General features: G+C 40.8%; 1 protein-coding gene across 1 annotated transcript in view; it reads left to right on the top strand.

The window, feature by feature from the left end:
* ush2a (Usher syndrome 2A (autosomal recessive, mild)) overlaps positions 1-24,381 on the top strand; it is a 187,758-nt gene that overhangs the window by 73,652 nt on the left and 89,725 nt on the right. Inside the window, exons 35-47 of the mRNA XM_062387555.1 lie at positions 989-1,069; positions 3,644-3,832; positions 5,116-5,256; positions 6,900-6,975; positions 7,331-7,416; positions 8,459-8,618; positions 12,277-12,439; positions 12,526-12,673; positions 16,020-16,177; positions 17,165-17,312; positions 18,823-18,978; positions 20,721-20,868; positions 22,130-22,272. Of these exons, the coding sequence (XP_062243539.1) occupies positions 989-1,069; positions 3,644-3,832; positions 5,116-5,256; positions 6,900-6,975; positions 7,331-7,416; positions 8,459-8,618; positions 12,277-12,439; positions 12,526-12,673; positions 16,020-16,177; positions 17,165-17,312; positions 18,823-18,978; positions 20,721-20,868; positions 22,130-22,272 (1,797 nt within the window). The remainder of the gene's footprint in view (positions 1-988; positions 1,070-3,643; positions 3,833-5,115; positions 5,257-6,899; positions 6,976-7,330; positions 7,417-8,458; positions 8,619-12,276; positions 12,440-12,525; positions 12,674-16,019; positions 16,178-17,164; positions 17,313-18,822; positions 18,979-20,720; positions 20,869-22,129; positions 22,273-24,381) is intronic.

The following is a 24,381-nucleotide window of genomic DNA, read 5'->3' as shown; positions in this document are numbered from 1 at the left end:
AGCAATGGTGCTGCAACTCAGCAGTTCTTTAGCAGTTCTCTTTGCTATTCCATATGGAACATTCATATAATCTTCATCCTAAACAGAATTCGGGCTTCTTAGCCATTGTATGGTTGAATAAAACTGTTTTCTTTTCTTTTTAAATCAAACAGAAATTGTTTGAGCTTCTTAGCCATTCTTTTTATAGGATGATTATATTTTTTGTCAAGCAACCATTAACCACACCATGACACAATCTAATGCCTCTAAAGGTCCTCTTAGCTACTCGTTCTTTAGCCAGTTGGTGAGGCAAACTAACTTGTCCACATTCTGACCGCTTTTTTTGCACAATGTTTCCTGCGAGTGAAGCTGGTTTGGCGCATTGCACTTGAACGCCCCTCGCCGACCACGGTGGTACTTAAGGCGGGTATTACTACTGTGAAACGATAACGTCTTCCCACAGAGTGTTCATATCACCTTGGTTTTATTGAATGTTCGATCTTTGTTTTTTTGGAACACGATCTTCCCGTCCAGAAGGTTCTCAGGTTCATCAGAATTATCCATGTTGTTTATTTGTTTGAATGGCAGCTGCCGTCTGACTGCATTAGAGCGGCAACTAGTGCAGAGTGGGCGGAATTGTGGTTATACTGGAAGGTCCTTGTGCGCATGCGTTAAATGCGTTAAATTTAAATTACGAATTAATCCTGTAATTTAATCATAAAGCGTTAACGCATTATTTTTCACAGCTCTAATATTTATACATTTATATTGTAGATAAGCCAAAATTCGGACTTCTTACTACATCATGTCCAAAATGTTTAATGCAACACAATAACAATATCTTCTGATTATTGATTTCTTTTCTGATTTATGGAGGAACTGATGGTGGACCAAAGATGTCACTGTGCTCCACCAGTTAATCACTGACAGTGATTCAAATACTTTCTTTTATTGTAAGAAATATCTGTCTTCCCTCTCTAACCCCAACCCCACCCCCACACCTTTTCAGAGTACCTGTACAGGTATTTGGCCTTGGCAGCCGGAGGTTTGGCAGCAGGACCTTGGCAGAGAGGACGCAGCCGAGGCAGAGGTAGGACGTCTCTCATCTCGGTCAATAGCTGATGTGCCTTTCTGTTGTAGCAACAGAACAATGTGTATTTTATGCTCAATGTATCGTGATAACTGTAACGCACAACTAATCGTTTAACAGCGGTTGTCTTTAGTGGAAACACTGTATTAACATTTCTTCTTTCCACTGTTCGACCTACATCGCCCTTCTCACCTCCTCTTCTAACTCATCTCTGCTTCTCGTGTGTCAGTGTGTGAGTGAGTGGGGGCGTGGCCAGCCTGGGACCTCTGTGTGCGTGTGTAAACTCAGCAGATGAGATGAGGAAGTGACACGACTCGATCATATACGGAGACAAGCCAGTTAAATGTTTGGAGCACCGGTGCGACAAAGGAATACTTTTATTCGTATTTCACAGATTTAAGTGGTTGCACTCTGGAGCCCTGTAGTAGTAAAGTAGTATTGCAATAATAATATTTTACATTTCTCTCAAAATCCCACTGTAAACCTGGACTTGCCTCCCGGCACACCATTTGGGAACCACTGGTATACAGTATCTGCTGTAGTATCATTCTTTCTATTCAACCTCCATCTGATACAGTCCAACAATATGAGAGCATGATAAGACCCTCGAGTACATAAGTGTGACAAAGCCTCTGGTATTACCACACTCTGTTTGTGTGTATGGGTGTTTATATGTAATGTATTAGATGAATTGTGTAACTCTCTCTCGGGTTTAGCAGTTTAAGATATATCTTAAGTATAAATTCAGTTACATACATGTTTATATGGTATTACCATGTTTAACTGACAACATTTGCTCAGACATATTTTGGCACATTCAACAGAGGTTGACTTAGTTCTCCAGTGTTTCTGTGTGTTCCTTAGAGATTTTGGATGTAAGAGCAGGACTCTCTTGTGCAGTACGTGCGACTCATCCAAAGCCAGTGATATTACACGTGCCTGACGCTATGGGAGATTGATAAGGCCTCTATAAAGGGCATCCCAGTAAAAAGCTGTTAACCCAGAATGGCCTGTGTGGTCCCTAGTGTAATATAAAGCTGCTCGTTAGTAGTGAACGATACACTGGTAGGTCTCAGTACAGGCTTTGACCAGAGAGAGGAGTGGAGTTGGGGAGGGAGAGTCCAGAAAACATTAAGAAGTGAGGAGAAAAGAGGCAGATAGGGGACAAGGCCTGACAGGTAAGAGAGGGATGGACAGAGAGGGGGAAAGACGTGGGAGGGGACGAGGAGAGACGTGAGGTAAGTGGTAATGAAGGGGTAGATAAAATCAGGAAGATGTAACAATAGCTGAAGTGGAGAAGGAAGGTGAGAAAGTTATAACGAAAAAAAAGGAAGTTAATGACTGACAAGAAAAGCAAAAAGGTCGCCGGAGATGGAGCGTGAAGCAGCTCTTCAATGTTGTACTGTTTTATGACTTAATATACTCGACATTCCTGCTCGAAAGCAAAACGCACAGCGGGCTGAGTGAGGGAGATTAACGAGATTAAAGATAAATGGAGCATCATTTTGTACAACAACTTCTGTGCTATTTGATACACAAAAATATCTCCATCTGTAAGTCCCCCTTTCTAACAATTTTAATAATTTACAGCCAGTAGTTTTGGCTCTAGTCATGGGTGCGTATGATTAAGGTGGATTTAAAGAAAGATGGAGGGATGGAGATGGAGAACGCTAGGCAGTATGACAGAGAGGGATGGGAGGAAGGAGATGGACCGTCACGAAATACAGAGTGTGTCAAAGAGAGAAAGAAGGGGAGTGCTATTCAGAAGGAGGGAGGCCGATTGCTTTGAAATATAGCCCAGAATGAATGGCTGGCTGTATTAAATCAGTGCTGAAAAAGTTACTACTCTCATAAATACTATTTATGCTAATGGTGAGGTATGATTTACTGGGCCTATTAAAACACAGAGAGATGGGGGGGATGCTTTTTCTTTAACCTCATGTGCTCCCAACCTGTTGTTTTGCTTTATCTCTTTGATATTCTTTCGGTTTGGGCTCTTATGTCTTTGATTCTCGTATTTGCTTTATTATATATTGCTTTAATTATTATATGTGTTTGTTTAAAAAAAAACAAAAAAAACCCCTTCTACACCTGTCTCTCTCACGCTGTCCTCATCAGAATCTGTAATAAAAAGATGGATGTCATGGCAGCTTCTCAAAAGTGAAGCTAAAATGTCTTGATAGCCCCCTGGTGGCCAATTGCATTATATATACTAAATCCTGCCTCCACCATGTTAATGTGTTACAGACGGTTTCTGTCATGTTAGATTTCATGCTATTGTATCTTCAAGCATTCATTTTCCCAGTAGGTTTGGTTTTAATTCTATATTTGAGGTGAAAGTCATGATTGACAGCTGAGACTGACTCCTGATCGACGGTTACATCCCCGATCAGTAACGCCCAGACTCATGCGCCGCTTGTATCTGGGATATTTTTGCTTAACTTCTTGATAATGGGAGGAAGTGGACTGGGCTCTTCCATATTTATATTTTATATAGAGTCTGCGATCGTCTTCTAATATAATCTTCTCTTCAGCCTCCTCTCATATTGACTCATGTTTCCTCTCTGGCTCCAGTACCTAGTGTTGTGCATCCGCCGACCACAGTGCAGAGCCTGAATGGTTTCAGTGCCATGGTGAGCTGGGTGCCGCCCACTGGTGACATCAGAGGGCCGATTGACAGATACGAGCTGAAGGCCTACAACAGTGAGCAGCCAGACACGCCGCCCATCAAGGCCACATACCTGGCCAATGGAAACTTCACAGGTAAAATACGCTAATTTCTAATAAAAACTAATGTTAAGCAGTCCCACTGATACGATCACAGTGACTTGATGCTGAAAAGCAAAGAACTGGATTCTCCTCAGTAACAGCAAACATCACATGATACATCGTAATTTAACTTGCGTTCATTGTCCTGTTTAACTTTTAGCTTTTTTCCTGATTCCATCTTGTGGGACCTGTAGGGCATTAAGCCCCTTAGTGAAGACACATTTACACTTTTTCACTCACTTTCCACCAATCTTTCATCCAAACACACACACAAACACACACACACAGTCTCAGGCAACCCTGTTAATGTCTCCTTGGCAAGTCCCCAAATTTAGAAGACTGTCTCCGTTTGGAACGAGACACTCAGGTCTATCCTGATGATGTCATACCCTGGCATCTCTCCTTTCTCTCTCTCTCTCTCTCTCTCTCTCTCTCTTTCTCTCTGTCTCTCTCTCTCTCTCTCTCTCTCTCTGTTGCTCACTTTTCGATCTTTCCTCACTTCATCTTTTATGATGATCATGATGATGTGTGCGTCCGCTGCTGCTATTCGTCCCTCCTCTCATCCACTCGGCCATGTCTCCAGGCAAATATGAAGATGAGCCCACCGTCACCGTCTTTCCTTGTCTCTCTCTCGCTGCCCCCCCTATTCCCTCCCTGCTCTTTCTGCCAGACATTAAGCCCGCCGTGATAAGGCTCCCCGTTAATTTATGATGGCCCCGACACCTGACTGCAGAATTACACCAACGGCTAAAAAACACAGGAAGCAAATGAGGGTGTAATGGCAGTGGAGTGGGGCCCTGGCCCTTAATTGAATTAAAAGACATGGGTAACAGTGAGAGAGAGAGAGACTGGACACAGAGGGTGAGGAGATTTGGAGGGGGCGGAGGAACAGAGAGGGGACGTAAAACATTGACTAAGGAAAAATAGAAAGGAGCCGAGACGGCGAGGACAAAATAACATCACGGACGACTGAAGCTTTTATAATTAGAATGGACTCTCTTTGTTTGCCAGACGCAGGACATTTGCCTAGCAACACTGATACTGAGAAACAAGTAAAGCATAAAAAGTGGCCACACTTTGACACATGGTCCAATTAACACTCAATGCGCGCATTAAAATGAATCAGCCAGGTAAGGTAAGGCTGGACAGGATGGTAACGAAAAGCTTTACATGTTTTCAAGGGTATCTTAAAAAAAGTAGGAACTCAAGTAGGTATCCTCCATCTTCTGATTTCCTGTCTCCCTCCCTCTGTGACATGTTTACGATCTCCTCCTCAGGTGTGTTGTCAGGTCTGACGCCGTCCACTCGATACAGCGTCACTCTAAGTGCCTGTAGTCCTGTCCGTTGTACTGAGAGTCTTCATCATGACAGTGGCGGTGATAGCGGCTTGAGATGGAGCCTCACCACTCCGGAGGAAGGTAAGACTGTAAAGCACAAACACACACGTATAGAGAACAGTAGGGCATAGGACTAAAATCATATCCTGAAAGAGGTTTATTCATATCCAGGTAACGATGTATCATTATCATCAACATTTTTGTAGTAAACTTAAAAAAACTCTTTGCAGATGTAGGTCTTAACGGCAGCTATTTCTTCCTTCCTTCCTCATGATTCTTTAACATATGGTGTGCTGCCACCAAAAGCCTCTTCTACGAGTTTGGGTTTTGTTTTGAGCACTTGACAGTCCAGTTGTGGCTCTCCTCTGCAGACTCTCTCCACACCGGCTGAAGTGACTCTTGAGTAGGTGGTAAATGAGATTGGTGGTGTTTGAGGCTGTTGTGGGGACCAGTCTGAGGCACAATGTGAAGTAGGGTTTTCTGGTCCATGTCAGACCAGACTTATCCAAACCATGTCCATGAGAGAGTAGAGGCCTTTTTACTTTGCATAGGGGAGCCTCACTTTGTTTTGGGTGTTCAGATACTCCTGTTCACGATTACCAAAAAGCATCGTCCAAATGACATTAATATCATTTATATTGCCGTAAAGAGTGATTTTCTGCACAACAAATCAAACAGAGCATTATAGGAATTGCTTGACATTTTTTAATTGTCACAAGATATGATTCTTCATATCACACAGCCCTAATAGACATGTATTCCTCCACCTATGAAGAGAACTTTTGTCTTTTCTATTCCTCACCCGTAGCACTGATTTGTCTCTGCATGTGGACACACAGACACACTTCTAAACACACTCAGACACTCTCATCCTGTCTCCTCAGTGATAGAGATTTTTTGCTCTTCAGAAGAGAGACGAGGAGTCGCAAGACAAAAATATGAGGGATAAGTGAGAATGGAATAAACATGATCGGGAAAGGGAGACAAGGAAATAATATGGCAGGACTCAAAATGATAAACTGAGTGAAAGGCAGATTTTATATTTCTATCATCAAGGAGGTCATGAAAGGAAGATGTAAGAGGAGGAATATTAAAAAATATATATTTTTCCTTAATTTGTTCTTCACTACATTAATCTGTGTTGGACTAACTGGCCGTGTTGGGGAAATAATGTGACGGCAGGGGTCAGTGCAGAGACGGCAAAAATCAATTTGAAGTAAAAGAAAAGAACAGATTACTGTATCGATTCTCCCTGAGCGCGGAGTTAAGACACCATGTTAGGAAGACCGGAGAAAGAACTTATTTCCAACTCTCTTTCGCCAAAGTCTTTTTTCAAACACACGACAGGAGTGTCTTCTGAGCACGGGCACATTTTGTCACCTTATGGAGGAAATCAAGGAGGCATGACATCATCAAATGTTCATCAGTGTTCTGATCAGTAATCTGAAGCTCTGTCGATCTCTGACACCGCGTCTCACTAAAATTAGATTTTCATAACATTTGGAACGTCTTTTACAGTACATTCAATATTTCCAATTTATCTATTTCAATGCAACATTTTCAATAGTGACCATTCACTCCATGTCAGTATTTACATAATACAATATATTAAATTTTAAATAGTCAAAACATTGGAAATACTTATCTAATGCAATGATTTATCATGTACAAACTACTATATTGGTTTTGGCTGACTCTTTATAAACAAATATTTTTGATTGCAGCTCCAGATGTTGTGTCCCCTCCAGCTGCATTCTCATCCCCCTCAGCTCTCTATGTGACCTGGGACCGTCCAGCAAGGTAATACACATTCTCACCTGCTGTCTGTTACTACACCCCTGATATTTAGATATATTAGTTTTTAGCCTTCAGTAATGAACAACATGATATTTTATATTTCTTTTCTGACCTACTGCTACAATAGAAAATGAAAGACAGCAGTGGGAATATTTATTTTAGTCAACTGAATCACAGAATGAATATAATATTATGAAATAGTGACTTTTGAGTTTGTCTTTATTTAGCATGCTTGTGTTTCCCCCCTGAATAAACATGCCCTAATTTTACACAACACAGAATTTTACATCAGAATCCTATGGGTTGAATATAATATCATTATATTACCCTCACTCAATTTTTTTTGTTTCAATGATAGGCCCAACGGAGGAATCACAGAGTACCTCCTCTATCACAACAACCAAATTGTCTACAGGGGGAACGACAGACAACACAACATCACTGGTAAAAAGGAGGGAGCATGTTTTTGTGTGTGTGTGTGTGTCTCTGTGTGCGTGTACAGTGTACAGGATAAGTGTGACTGGAGGGATGGGGCCTCGGTGTAAAGAGAAGGGGAAGAGTTAAGAAAAGCAAAATGGAGTGGGGGATTAGCATTTGAAAGAGGAAAGAGCATCTCGGTCCTTACCGAGGGAATTGCACTTTGAAAAAGAGAGCTAAATACACACACACACACACACACACACACACACACACACACACACATCCACGCAGACGAATACGAAGCAGCGGAGAAACAAAGCCCACTAAATATTAGCACAGATACATACACACAATTTGCTTTGAAAGCTTTCACTAAAGAGAATTAAGGAAGGTATGAAACACATGTCTCACCAGTGAGACAACAATTCTGCACGAAGCTGCAAATAGATACACACACACACCCACACACACACACACTATACAGGGCTGTACATGGATTCAGATACACAGGAGAGGCATCCTATATGACGTTTTATAAGCGCTGAATAGATCATCACTCATTTTGATTTTACAGACCCACACACATTGTTAGAAATCAGACTGCCCAACAGCGTATGTGTGTGTCTTTGTAAGTTAATGAAGGCGTGAGAGCACATATCATCCATGCTGGGTTAATAATGCTGAGTGTCTGATGTTCACGGTGATTGGAAGGATTATGGATGTAGTAATTATACGGTATGTGCAAGAGGAGATCGTGTTACAGAGAAGTGAGCCTGCTACAGTGGGACAGATGGAGAACACTTTCCCGACATTGACAAGTGACTGCAAGAGACACAACCAACAAGAAAGTGCACTGAAGGCTAAGGGGGGAGTATGCATGTAAAAAAAAAAGAGAGAGGTTTCAGCAGTGAGGGTCGAGTAAGTGTGAAATCACCTCAACAACAAGAAGGTGTGAATGAACCGTAAGGTAGTGATATCATTCCAGTGTTTTGTTTTTTTATATCAATCTGAACAATCGTTGTGTATTTGTATTGCTGTCTTTGTTTATGTGTGTTTTCCGTCTCAGGTCTTGGTGTCTTCTCCGCTCATGTCTTTCTACTGAGTGCATGCACTTCAGCGGGCTGCACCAACAGTTCACAAGTCACATTGGTGACCTCACAGCTTCCTCCCGGGCCTCTCCACGCACCTAATCTCACCCTGCTCGACTCCAGGACTATTCTGGTGGAGTAAGTGCACTGCGCATACACACCCTCGCACGCAACTCATCAGTATGTAATTGTGTCTGGTCCATACAGAGTGGTCAGGGACACATATGCACACATGTAGGGTTTATAAAGCTGTGAGAAACAATACATATCCATTCATGACGTCTCACTGCTGAACACAGATCCGTCTCAGTCTGCTTTTCTCTTCAGTGGAGTTACTTAGTTTTTTTTGTCCATTTCCGTATTTTTTTTCTTATTGATGCACAAGTTTTTTTCACCTCAGCCAGGTTTTTTGCACAATGTGGAATTGTTGTCACATGAGTGTTGCATTTCCATCCCATGTTTATTCCTTTGCTTTCTCCTCTCTATATCCCCATTCCACACTTACTCTCCTGTCAACAAAGGCAAAATGCTGAAAATATATCAACAACCAAAAAAAGAAGCCTTAGTTGACGGAGTCATTTCCTGTTCTGGTTGTTCATCCATCCGCCCCTCTCTTGTGAAAGCAAATATCTTAGGAATGAGAATTCTTAAAATTTGTCATGGTGATCAATGCTCAAGGTCAATGTGACCTCACAAAACATGTTTTTGGCCATAGGTTAAGACTTCATATGATTTATGTGATAAAATGCTCCCAATTCCTTTCATTTAATCCTTTAAAATTTATGGATATAAACTACAATCTGACTGGTTGGTGGAGTGCGGTACAAACAGTAAGTCTAGTTTAAGCACAAATTGAAAGTGCACATAAAAACCAACACACCTACTGTGGGATTTATAAGAATTTACTCGTAAATGAGAAAAAAATCCCAGAAAATTAAATTGTAACAATAAAAATACCTTTATGTATTTTCTAGCTTTTTCTTTATGTTGAGCAGGAATAACGGTCAAAAAGACAGGCAGAGATAACATGTGACATTCAGCAGTTGTGTTTACCATGCATAATATTTTCCTGCACTTGACCTTTCACCCGCAAAGGGAGAGGACGGACAAGAGGACGGATCTCTGCACTTTTTTTCTATCAGTGTGTGTGTGTGTGTGTGAAGGAGTCAATCTACGTAAAAGCCATTACTGTCCTGACTGTCACTTCAGTCGTACTCACCACAGGAGGGCACAGTGCCACACACACACACACACACACACACACACACACACAGAAAGATACACACACTTGAACAACGGACAGAGGGTGAGTGAGGGGATGGAGGAGGAGTAAACTGAAGGTACTCAGTGTCTGAGAGGGTGAGGGTGAGTTTGTGTGGTAAAGCTGATTTGATTGTGTTGGACGAGCAGTGTGTATCGACACAGATACACAGTATAGTACATATTCTCTCTCATGTATAGCAAAGGCATCTAGCTGTTGCCTCTTCATAGAATATTTATTCTCTCATTAATGTGTTCCATATATTTCCAAAGAAAGAAAACTGTAAGATATGTAATTAACAATAATCCACACATGTCTGACTGGTGTGTTCATTCATTTTAAGCTTGACCTCATAACAAGTGGAACATTTGCCTACAACAAAAAAAGAAGAAGCACAAGAAAGTTTTGGACGTCCTGAAATCTCTTATATTTTCTCAACACCATATGGACACCATATGACTCCTCATGTCTTTCCTCCCACAAACGTCTTTCTATACTGATGTTAACCTACTCAAATTAAAACTAAGGCTCAACATTAATGCAGTATCAATTATTCTATTGCAATTTTATTTCCTTGAAACTCAAGCTTGAAAAACAAAAAGACAATGTGCAACTGTCCAACTACCTACAGTCTGTACTGCATATTCTTTCCAGGTGTGGGCAGGCTGTGAATTGCCTTGTTAGCACAGTAAGGTTGAGAGATCACACTTGGTCAATATTGAGAAAAGCTGAGAAAGACAGAGAGATGCAAACAACTTTAGAAAAAACAGTGTTTTGTAGGAAAGAACATCTACAAAATATTTTCAAAAGACCAAGAGACAGGGAGTGTTTGTGTTGAGTGAGGGTGAAAGACTGTGAGAAAGGTTGTGGTCGACTGCAGGACGTGAACAAAGCATCAGCAGATTTACTCCCTGCTCTCACCTCACACCACCAACTGCTACAACTGATACAACTGCACTGACACAGCTGAAAAAATACACAAGTACACACATGTCAAACATCTGCACAGTCGGATATACAAATCTTAATGGGACATATTGAAAGGGGCTATCTGCAACAATCTCAATCATTTCACAGTTTTCTTTAATTTTGTTCAATTTCCGATACTTCATTTCAGCTTTACTAATTATTTGATGGCAACAATGCAGTTTTTCTATGAGTGAAAGTAAAGCAGGAGTGATGGGACATATTTGATAGATTGTCATGCAAAATGTCTAACCAGTTCATCTGAATTTTAAATTGAACCTGGTGAGAAAGCAGCCATAACAGTATTTTCATATCACACCAGAAGTATTCTAAAACCATTACGCAGTGAATTATGATACAGATTATTACAACTCCCCTTTGATTTAGTTTTTCAAAAGTGGACATACATCACACTGCCAATCGACATCGTATAAATCTTATAATAGATGTGATAGATTAGCCACAGTGGCTAATTGTGTGCTAACACACACTCATCAGTCATTCAAAAACTGTTTTTTAATGGGAGGAAACAAGAAAGGAATTCATCACTTTTTAAAATGGTCTCCCCCTGCTACCTCGCCAGGAGGGTTGTGTGTCTCTCTGGGATTCGTAAGAATTGCGGGACTATTTGTGAGAATGTTTTGTTGTGGTTTTATTTATATATTATTAATGTGGTGTGTTGCTCAGGAAAATTAGGATGAAGTCAAAGTCAAGTGTCAACTTTTACAGGGCTGCATTTTCCAAAGTTAGGCTGAAATTAACTTTAGAACTGAACTTGAATTAAATCTTCTCATGACTACACACATTTTTTCATAGCTCGAATGCATCAAATATCAACAGGATGTCTTTTATTTTGTTGATCAAGTCATGTTTAGCATCTCCTACTGTCCCTCAGAAGAGAGAAAAACAACAGCACAATTATGTTAAGCATTAAAGAATTTTGTTATTTTATTTTATTTCACAGTTTAGTATATATGCAGCCAAGATAATGTCCCTGTTGCCCTCTCTGTTACAAATTGTAATGATACTCTGCATGTTTCTATTTTTAAACACTGTCTCCTGTCCTCCTCTACCTCTCTCTCTCTCAGTTGGGGATGACCTTCCTGCTCTAAATATAGAAAAGGAGACACCTCTATCTTACAAAGGAAACTGTGTGTGTGTGTGTGTGTGTGTGTTGTATAAGAACCCTTAGCTCAGCACTGTGTTTCCATCTAAAGGAAATACATTGATGAAGTCAAACACACGTGCACACACTTGCACATAAATACACAAAACAGGGATCTGTTTCTGTGGTTGGACTGAACGACCACCAAGGAAGCTTACAGACACAATTTTATTTTCTCTCTAACAATATGATTGTGATCCTTGACTTATACTAATGTTTTTGTAAAATATATAATGCACCTTCCATGTACACACACACACAGACAAAAGATAAAACAACACCAGCCTTTTTCAGTAAAGATGTTCGACAAAAAATGTTTGACAAAACAATACATATATGTTCAGTTAGTAATTGTTCAGTATGTTGTATTTTTCATCACTGCTGATTCCGCTCTGCCTCTCCAGGTGGTCCCGGCCCTCTCAGCTCAATGGCATTTTGGAGTTCTATTCCATCTTCCTGTTACATGATGGCGGACAACCTGTGCTGGCCTATAACAGCACAGAACTTTTTCAAGACCACACAATCCGCAACCTGACCCCTGGGACAACCTACACCATCACAGTGGCTGTAAGTTCCCGACTCAACCCTGCACATCGTCATTCTGATTTGCATCATCAGCTCCGTCCATGTATTCTTGTATATGTTTGTTTTAGGCCTGCACAGGAGGGGGGTGCACCCTGAGCCCTCCCGGCCAGGCTCAGACTGAGGAGAGCACGCCGGAGAATGTTCCTGCTCCGCTGGTCACCCCTTTGTCCCCGTATGCACTCAACGTCAGCTGGACACCTCCTAACACTCCAAATGGTGAGAGGACAAACACTTAGAGAGATCCACAGACACATAACCTAAAGGATTCACATAACCAAAAGAATTTACATTTTCATCTATCGGTTTCATATAACAAATTATAATCAGAGCTAAATTCACACAAAGCTTTTGTTGATCCATGCAACAATGTTTTTAAAAATAGATTTTATTTGATAGAGGGAATGAAGTGGAATCTTGAGAAAGAGAAGTGTGCAGAGAAGCGCTGACAAATATCATAATTATTAGGATAGCTTGATATACACATATGTATATATATTTAATTTAAACAGTAGAAATTAATTCAAGGTGGTGGTATTTAGTGGTATCCTGGTCAGACCTCACAGATATGAAGATCTGTACATGGATTGGGGGTCCCCTTTATGTGACTATGACACAGGAGCAGAGCATTTCCTCCTGTATGAGGGAAGTCAGATGTGGGAGCGAGAGATAAAGATAAAACAGGGAGTCCGAGAGAGGGGATGCAACGGCAGGGTAAGAGAACATACCGTCAGAGAGCGTGACTGGCGGAGGCGAGGAGAGGGCAGTGCTTCACCAGGCTCCTTTAAGTGGATGAAAAGTGCTCCCTTTTGACTGAAAAGAGAACTGCAGGCTGGAAGTACATGGACTCAGTGACGGCTGCTCACTCTCAGTCGTCTCTGTTCTTCTCATCTTCATCTAATTTACTCGCAGCCAATTAAAATTCATCGCACAGGGCTGGAGCGAGGTGTATTTCATGTATGTTAGATGTAAATATGGAATATGGCTGTTGACTTGGATCTGTTGAAATTAAAACTAGAACTGTTTAGTGTGTGCAGATGTTTCAGCATGAAGAGAAACAAAGGTGTCAAATTCCATGCATTAATAAACTACACTCTAAATAAATCAGAAAACATTTTCAAAAACGTATGGATATCATTTTCTACAGTGAAAGGCAACAGCTTGCTTGCTTTATCACATTGTTTCAAATTCAACATTCGTTTCACTCATTATTTGAATATGAACTAATAAATCGAGCATCCAAGAATGTTGTCGAATAGCTTGCTTTAACACTAATGAAGATATTTTATTTAAATATACAAATCAGACATCAGACATCAGTCTGTCAAAAATATCCATCTATGGTATATGAAAAGTATATGAAAATATATGAAAACTCTGAATTATGAGGTATTTTTACTTTCCACATACATCGAGGAACAAGATGATGCTCCTTGTGTCTCAATAAAACACACAAACACACAGAGGCCAATACATTTTCAAGTAACTAAACGATTCAAGACCTAAAACATGTGTTAGAGGAGAGTGTGTATTTTATAAACGAAATACTTACATGACTTATCAACAACTATGCAGACAAATGATCCATCGAGTGATGAAAACCATCTGAGGATTTCCTACCCCATTTCCCTCACACGTGCAATGCACTGCCACATATTACCAAATGTTACTGCCATGCTCGTTAAAGTATGTGTAATTCCATAATGCGGGTGTGTGTAATGTGAATCGTGTGTGTTTTACGCTTAATGCCACATGAGTGCATTTCGCACCATAAACCCTGTGATGTGTGTGCATATTAGCCTGGATAAATTACTTAAAGCTTTTCTCATCTGATGACAGAAATTTATAACAAGGGAGACACTTAATCATGATTACCCGATTATCTCACGGTTAAAAAGCTTTAATTTTTGCTTAAAAAGGAAGAAGGGCTCAGTGCCTTTTTTTTTTTCATTTACTCTTTTTTTTTTTCATAAATGGACGGCAACAATGTCGATAGTGATGGGTTCCAGAGGAGTGAGACTCTGTGTTATTCTCTCTCTCTCTCTCTCTCTCTCTCTCTCTCTTGCCCCCCTTCTCCCCAATTCCGCAGGGATTTGTGGGGGATAATCCTCTCGGGGATTAGGTCGGGGCAACACGCAGACAAAGAGGGGAAATAAGCCTGTTATGCATTCGCTGCTTCATTTCCCAACCTGTCTTTATTACAACCTATACTGATATGGGCTTATTCGCACACACAAGCACATACAGACATCCACACACACACACATACATGCACACACACACTCTCTCACATGCATGTGATTGACCACATTAAGAGCTTCCCCAGATGTAGTTGGCGTCAGTGGGGTTTTTGTGTCTTCATTTCCCTGATAGGTGTGTGTATCTGTATTGAGCAATAATAAAACCCACACATGATTATAGCAGAATAGACTCTTAGCTCTTAGCACTGATCTTTTGAGCCCTCTGTATGCATTTTTATTAAGGAAAAGCACATTTGGCAGGGTTTCATTTTTTCACTAGGTAGATGCTATGCATTATAATTAATGTGTGTGTGTGCGTGTACACATTTGTGAGTTCCCATTGTAGAATGGGTGTAAAATTGTATGCATGTGTGAAGTGTCCAATCGGTGTGGAGGATTTTTTGTGTGCGCCTGTGCACATAAGGTATGACTGTCCTTCTGAGGGCCTTTATCCTTGTAATTCTTATTGTTACATTCGGCGTTCTGGGGCTGATTTCATCAGTGGATCAGACTAGGACACATTGACTGGCAGGTCTGGTTCCACAAAGTCAGTTTAAATTTGTTTTGAAATCAAGTACCTAGACAGCAATCAAACATAGCAAAGCTCACTCTCTAAAGTCTGGAAACAGTCTGTTAATGTATGAGTGAGCAAATCATCAGAAAACAACATGTAAATATCTGGGAAAACAACATACGAAAAAAGATGTTATCACACCATCATGTTTGTCTGTGGCTCATATATCTCGGGCCCAAGGAAGTGCAGTGTGGGTGAATTAGTAATAGTTAACTCTGAATAAACAGACAACCAGCGCTCTGTAGTAAAAGCAGCGGGGACTCATCAACATAAGTGATGTTATTGATCATGAAAATAGCGCATTTACAACAGATTCTCTAGATCAGGGTTCTGCTGTGCATGCAGCAGCAGAAGTCCAGCAGCTAGTCTTTACTTAGGTGGCTCAATTACTGGAGATCACTTTATAGTCTCAGAAAGAAACGATGCAACCTGCATCACTGCAGGCCGAACAAACAGGCCTTTCCTAACCTCTGAGTTTAGAGTGTGCACTGATCTAGTTTTAAGACGGTAATAAATTAATCTCATTGGTGTAGTGTTTACATGATGATAATTACATGCAGGACATAGTTACCTTAATAATCTTCATTTAAAACAATAAACACTAAAACCTGCTTACAATCACTTGGGTAAGCTCCTGTCATTAATAGCTCAGCTAAGACTTCTGGCTTAATGTGCATTAACAGTTTGGTCTTATCCTTTTATTTTTATTCTGTATCACATGCATGTAACTATCACACATTTCTTTTGACAGGCATTATAACCAGCTACGGAGTCTGGCTGGATGGAGTTCTCATTTTAAACTCCAGTTCCTCTCAGAGGCTGTTCGTGGTGGAGGGTCTCTCTCCATGGAGCCGACACTTGCTCAGGCTGCAGGCTTGTACGGCTCAGGGCTGCGGCAAAGGACCAATGGTCAGTGAATTACTCATTACTGAATCCAGCAATCTATGATTAATTAAAATGAACTGCAAGAACAGGTAAGCATGTGTGAGTGCCTGCTCAAAAAACACAAGTGTATTTGTATGGGGCGTGTGTGTGTGTGTGTGTGTGTGTGCGTGTGCGTGTGCGTGTGTGGGTGTCACCGGGCGTCATAAAGGTGATCGATTCTCTCAGCTCAATAACGAGGGGTGGTGTGACGACAGTGACATTTGGTAGGAAATGCCACTCCATGCTCAACGCCGTCTCTGACGACAGGCCATATTTTGGGGCATTTTTCCAATACAGACGCCATATTTAGTCAAACGCCGCAGGATCGGCTGACGCAGCAGAATAGGATGAGAGAGAGGTGTGGAGGTGGATGGGGGGGGGGGGAAAGCAGGATGAAGAGGGAGAGATGGAAGGATGGATCGGGAAAAGAAGAAAGGAGTCAGAGAGGGAGGGAGTTTAGGGATAAAAGTGAAAGGATGAGGACGGAGCAAATGGTCAGAGCAAAGCGGAGAGATGAGGTGGAAAGTGGGGATGTGAAGGGCAGCGGAGGAGAGTATAACAGGAGGAAATGAGACTGAAGAAGAGATGGTGGAAAGAGAGCAATTAGGGGATTGAGGGAAAGATGAGAGGAATGTGGCAGGAGGGAGAGCGAGAGAGAAAGAGAGAATAAAAGGATAAATGAGGAAAGAAAAGCAGACGCAGTTATAATGCTGGACAAATGTCTAGTGTTTTCATTTCAAATCGGTTATCAGTTAATAATATACTTTAACAAAACAAGTAATTCACTCAGTGATGCAATGAGCCCCGTCAAGTGGAGGATTTTATTATGTTTTATCATTTCACTTGGATGGATGAGTCTGAAAAGAGAGAGTAAAATACTGTTTATAGTTTGGGTATGAACGTACACTATGTCTTTCCCTCTTTGCATCCACTCTTTATCTTGTGTGGCCTTTCTTGTGTTTTCTACCTCAGGTGGAGGTTCGTACATTAGAGGTTGCCCCAGAAGGCCCCATACTGCTGGAACTGACCAATCAGAGCTCCCGATCAATCAGGGCCCGCTGGACAGCCCCTCCTCGACCTAATGGGAACCTCAGCTACACACTGTACTACAAAAGCATAGGTACCACACACACAGACACCACATGAACATCAAAACATGAAATGAAAAATTAACGGATATATCAATGTCACACTTTTCTACTTTTCTACCTGAATGTATGAAGTTTGAGCAACACTTAACAGACACCAATTAAAAGCCATTGTGGATAATTGACATTTTATCTTTGATGTTTAGAGATTATTTCTAAATGCATATATATGTTTGTAGAATTAATAGTTTGTGGTATTCATAGTGGGTTTAAAAATTTAGATCACAATCAACATGCCCCACCACAACCAGGTATGAGAACAAAACAGTAGATGTGCAGTCCTTTATTATACCACTCCCATAACAACCTCAGTTACTTACGCAAAGTAGAATTTTCCTTTTTCTGACCCTTTCAACAAAAACTAAACAAGTATTAGCTTGATAGATGAATTAATGGCCGAGGTGCTGTAGTGGATTACATCAGATTGTTCAGGTTGAAATGACCAGTGAGTATAATACATCTTTCAATGTTGCTTTCCCTCTGAGTGAAATTAATATCATCACCAGTCCAAGACTGTCAAGTGACTCTCTGATGAAAGAGTTTCTTAGAACAGTATAACAAGGATAAAGCAACACACTTCATCGACTGAGGCCTGAAGATGCAAAGTCAGGCAGGAAAGTTTTTTTGATATTCACAGTGACTTGATAGAGAAGATGTATAGTAGAAAAAAAGAAGATGGGAGGAAGAACAGAGACAAATAGCAGCAAAACAAAAGTAGAGAAAGCTGAGATGAGACGCTCGTATTTACAGGGATGTATTAGAAAGAGTTTCAGGTAAAAACAACATGAGACACGAGAGAACTACAGAACAGATGAGTAGGGGTGGACATGGAAGAAGAAAAGGTGCAAGAAAAAAATTGAACAGGATGAGAAACCGGAGAACACACTCATCCTTTAACTGCTGCATATTCACAAGTCTCTTTATCTCTCACACTCTGTCACACACACACACACACACACGCACCCACACACACACACACACACAGTCAGAGACTTTGATCTGCACCTCACAGAGGAAAAGAGATTAAAATGAGTGGAGAGAAGAGGTGTGGAAGAAAGAGAGAGGTGGTGTCTCACTCTAGTTACCCATAACCCCTTGTTTCTTTGATACACACTGCCTTCATCAATTCACACAGAACTGTCTGTTTGTGTGCGTGTGTGTCCATCTAAATATTCTGGATCGGCTTACATAGTGTAATTTTCAGATCCTTTTTCTTTGACTATCCTTGCATAACCTCAACATGGAGGCCTCTCTTCTTTGATCACTCTCACTTAATCTCAGTCTTCCTCTCTCTTGAAGTCTCACTCATTCCTCCTGCTTTCCCCCTCTCCTGCTCTGGTATCTTTTATGAATCGCTTTCCTGCCATCGCTGTGATGACTCTTATAAACAAATGTGGCATCAGAAGTACAACTGTTTTTCCTTCTCACTAGATTTATAAAGTTTTCCTTGTCCTTGTTTGTGTGACTCTCTCCGTCTCTTAGATGGTGACGGTACGGTGGATGGAAGTACAGCAGTCGGCAGCTGGTTGTCTGTGACTGACCTCCAGCCTTACACCAACTACAGCTTCTGGATCAGAGGGTGTAATGCACAGGGTTGTGTTGAGAGTCTAACCCTCAGTGTTAATACACCTCCAGCAGGTAAGCACACCCAGAACATAACCAGACCCAGTAAAGGTTTTCCTCCAATTAGCAGGGTTCATGTTTCATGAGTATGTACATAGCTATCATAGAAATCAATGGTACGGGTTTGTAGTCCTTTTTGTTACTATACATTGACTGGAAAACATCAGATCCCTTTTCGAAACCACTTGTGATTCTGCTTGATCTGGAATTTCCTTTTGGATCTGCACTTCACCGCACACACTCAGTTATCAGTCCTATAAAGTGCCTGATTTATTTTTTCATCAAGATACATGAATTGGTGAAAATGTCAATAAACTCAAAATAATGGCGATGTTAAAGAAGGAGTTGAAAACATTCCTGCAGCCGGCCGTTCGTACAGGTGTCGAAATGTCGAAGCTGATCAGAGCAGATAATCACAACCAGGCAGTAAAAACACACATTTGGCCACTAAAGCTAATGTTAACAAAAGTGTTAAAACACACACATCCACACACACCTCACCACACCCATGTCTTAGTAAAAGAACAACAAAAGAACAGACTTTGGAAAGTTCTACTGTTCAAGTTCAAAACAAAGGCATGAGAAAGTATAAATTTTAAATACCAGACGTTTCCTCTCTTTCTATCTCTCTTTCTACCTCTGTGCCTCTGGCATCTCTTTAGACTTCTTTAAGGCAAACTGTCTTGATGCGTCCTTGTTCTGTGAAAGAACAGAGAGAAGATGGGCGAGCAAGAGACAGAGGAGCAGAGGAGGAGGAGAGCAGTGAGAGAGAAGTGAACATAAAAGTGCATAGTTTAAAACGATTAGTGACACCTCTGATATTGTACCTGCTAACACAGCGTGAGGGAGACACAGGCTCACCAACAGTGTGTGCCTGAGATGCGTGAGTTTTATGTGTGCGCGTGTGTGTGTGTCAGAGAGGCGGAAATCAATGTGTGTTGCAAGAATTTCTCACACACAGACATTTGATACGTTCTCTCTGAAACACATGCTCAGGGAATGACCTACTGATCTACAGTAAAGTCTCTTTTATTGAAAAGTACAAACTAGGGAGTCTATCAAAAAGATGTATTAATTAAAATGAAAACAGTATTTATCCTAGTGGCCAAATAATATATCAAATTTGTTTTAGTTTTTAAAATGTGCTTTTATGTCTCGGGGCAGACGACAGTCAGTGGCCGGAGATGTTTTTTCAGGTTGTCAGTCCGTCCCGTTCTTGGGAAGATATCTCAGGAACGCCTAGAGGGAATTTCTTCAAACATGTTTTTTGGGCTCTCTAACGTGATATCTCAAGTCTGCTTTTTCACTTGGACTCATCTATTAACGGATGAGATTTCACCGAGCAAAGGTCACTGTGATCTCACGAGTCTGGAAAAAACTGTATCTGAACTGAAACTTTGCTGGTTGGCAAATGCGTACACTAATAGGGGAGTAATTATTTTTACCTCTATCATAATAGATTTTGTGTAGGAAACTCAAAAAGGAGTATGAATATGATATAGATAAACATTTGACCGTTGAATTAAAGTGAGAGAGGGAATTCAAAGATCATCAAGGCACGTTCTCTCTCTTTATTCCTGTTTCTCTCTTTCTGCAATCCTCTTTTGTCTTTATTATGCAATTGCAAAACAATATAATATTGTCTTACATTCTCTAATATTTATTTATCCATTGTTGTATTTTTCTTAAAAACTTCATCACCTTCATCATCTGTTCCTTCCTCACCATCTCCTCTCTCTCTCTCTCTCCCCTCACAGCCCCAGATGGGTTGTTACCTCCGAGGTTGACACATGCAGCTACAGCCAGTCTGAACGTATCCTGGTCCCCTCCTGCCCACTCCAACGCACCTGGCCCGCTCCACTACAGCCTGCAAATGAGGACATCCCCACAGAGGCCTGTGATAAGGTGAGAACGAGACCATTGAATGCGAAAACACACAAACACACACACTCACTAAACAAGTGGACAAGTTGGCACAAAGGTCTCCACGGTGGCCTGAGACAGAGACACGTGATGAGCAATAAGACAAAGACAGACATGCACAACAGTCTCAGATACCTATCATGTATATTTTCACCTATAAATGTGAACATACACATATGCATCCGCCGGTAGATACATGGGGCCCCATTATACAGCACAGCTGAACATGTCACATCAATATGACAGACCATCAGGAAAACAGGGAGTGAATGAGCCGGAGAGACGGAGTAAGAGTCAAAAAGACAAAAAAATCAGAGACGGGGCCGATGGAGATGGAAAAAATGTGATAGAATAAAAAGAGAGAGAGGGTGTGCATCTGATATGTATTCATTACATGCTTCCTGACAACAAATTGCAATTTAATCCAAGAAGAGGAGGCTCTCATTCTGTGGTAATAAATAAATGACTAGCTACATGTATTATATATCAGACAGCCATGCCCTCCTCCTCCTCTGCTATGGAAATCTCATTGTTCCCTGATTTATTCATTCATTCATCCCTCCTATCTATCCGATGCTAAATGGTCAACGGTCCCTCATTTACGACAATATTCTTTTACCTTGTCCTGGAATCCTTTGTATGATTATACGATATGGGTTCAGGTGTGACATGAGGTTAGGATAAAAAGATATGAAAATATTGTCAAGATATTCACTGTGTAGTGATCCTACGAAAGGTTTCTTATGACACTTTCATAGCCACGATTACTATTATTACTACTATTAGGATTAATATGAAAGAAACACGTTGTAACAACAACTGTTCTGTACAGGTAGCCTTTCATCACTGAACGCTTAAATACTTGTGGTTGTTCAGATCTTTGTTCTCCTGATTTTCTCTTTTATCACATCTGACCAAAATTCCAACACTATTTATCCTGGAACGGTCATTGCATAAATGCTAAACAGCTATTTTTGTTTTAAAGGTCTAAAGACTCACTTTGGAGTTTCGTTTTAATACAAAACTTCCCCCAAATGTATATAGAGTAGCCATATGTACTGTACTGTAGAACAGTATACTGTACACTCTAAAGACGGCCGAATTGACGACTACAAAGAGTCAAAGCAAATTATCTTCATTGTAAAATAAATCATATTTCTTGTCCCTTTCTTACCACCTTTTTTAACCAGATCCCAATGTGTGCCAGTAATTTCATTCATGTTTTGTGTCCATCTGCTCTTAGGCTTGTGGACAACGCAACAGACACCTATTCCTATCATGTAAAGGGTCTGTTGCCGTTCACACAGTACTTGTTCCGAGTGGTGGTTTCACACACACATGGCCAGACAGCCGGCCCCTGGGCAACCCTACACACCGCAGAGGACAGTAAGTACACATACAGCACACACACACACACACACAGGTAAAATGCACATGTAAAAACTGAACATAATTATTACTCACATTTACATGACGATGCAAAAACAGCATCACCAAGGAAATACAGACATTAATTATCCTATTGATCATGAACAAACTTGTTCTTGTGTTGTCAGTGCTGCTGTTCTTCTGCAGACGACCTGTTGGCAGTGGGTGTTTTCATATTGAGTTGTGCTGCCCGGGCGCTCATGTCAGCAGTCCAGCCGAGTTTTGCAAGTGACTGGCTGGCAGGTGTCTGGCAGCAGCTGGTTGCTAGTTGGCCTCTGCCATCAGTTGGCTGTCAGTGCTGCTGAGTCAAAGTTAAACTCAAGGAGTCTGACAAATCTGCTGATGGTACGTGATGATCTAAACAATAGACTCAAACATTAAACATATGGCCTGTGGTGGGGAAAACAGAGCCTCTGTCCAAAACTCTTCAATTCCTGAAAGTCACCACAGTTTTATTTTATACGGATTAATTTCTTGATGCTCATGGAGGTGATCAATGTGACCAAGACAATAAGAAAGAGAGGCAGGGACAGACGATATTAGAAGTGATGACGGTTGGTGGAAACATGGGCACAAGCAACACCGGGTGAAATGGTGACAGAGATTAGCATACTGTAAGGTGTGTGTGTATGTGTGTGAGTGACCTAGCCAGTGTCATTGTGGGCTAATTGCTGTAATAGAATCATATTAGCCACTAGAACAGCCTCCTCAGTGCAAAGTTATAAATTAATTAGCACCACGCTATTATCACATACATTATCATTAAGCAGCTGAGATTTGCATACACTGGATACATCCGCATGTACACACACAGAGATTTGTACGTACACATGTATGCGCGGCGTACGTATAAATACACATTCACATGAGCACAAGTGCGGGTACACACACACACACACACACACACACACACACACATATCCGTATTTAGGATGCATTAAATTATGGCCCTGTGCTTTTCTCTTTGCTATGCAGAATTGAATTCCCTCTAGCAAATGAGCACGCGCAAACACACTTGAAAGACACACACACACACTCTTTTAAACAGAGTGAGCTTTCTCTTTCACACATATCGCCCTGTACGCAACAAGTAAAGCTAATATCTCTCTCTCTCTCTTTCTCTTTCTCTCTGTGTGTACTGTAATAGATGTGTCAATTCGAACAAAGTCTGCCCCATTGTTCAATCCACCATAGCTCTCTTTCCCCTCCAACTCTCTCTGACTCACACACACAGTGAGAACATGTGTCATGCACACACACCACCTTGTCCTCCTTATCAATCACACACCTCCTTATGCTCACAAACACAGTAATGGAGCTTCATGCAGACAAGCTCCCACCCATAAGCACAGGCTGACAATGTTAGAAGAAAAAAAGAAACACTGAAACAAGACCCAGCATCATTTGACTAATGCTCTATTAAATCCTAAAAGGACAAGAAGCTAGGATGATACTTAACATGCACCCTACTGACACAGAGGTCATACAGCCATGGATAAAATAAATATAATATTGTTCACAGTTCATGTTCATAAGGACTTCAAATAATTTAATATCTAATTTCACAGTTGAAATGCAATACCCAATCATGGACAAATATTATGGTTTAAACATGAAAATGTGCAATTATTATGAAGTATGCATTCAAAATATTTTACCATAATAATAGAATACATGATAGCTATGGGATCTTGCACTAAGAAGGGATTTAAACCCATGATGGGAGGAAGCCTAATGTAGCCCAATCGGATTGTCCCAACACGGATGTGTAATTTGTCAGCATAAACCCGTCCTCTTGTCTTTTTGGCAGTGACGGGAAAAGGCTGCATTTTCCCCCTAATCACTTTTTCTGCAATCTACAAAAAATGATGGCCGGCCCTTTACTCAATGTCAATATCGTGTATAATGATACGCTGATAGTTGTGATATAATAGTTGTTAGATTAGTTTAAATATGTAAAAACTATCGACATATGTGCAAAACATCTGAAACTGGCTAAAAAAACCTAAACAATCATATTTATTAACTCAATCAAACATGTTTATAAATGCTTACGTGACATGTAGA

The sequence above is a fragment of the Platichthys flesus genome, chromosome 1, assembly GCF_949316205.1.
Source record: "Platichthys flesus chromosome 1, fPlaFle2.1, whole genome shotgun sequence".
Classification (NCBI taxonomy): Eukaryota; Metazoa; Chordata; class Actinopteri; order Pleuronectiformes; family Pleuronectidae; genus Platichthys; species Platichthys flesus.
Note: the sequence above shows the minus strand (reverse complement) of the source record. Positions and strands in the feature narration are given on the sequence as shown.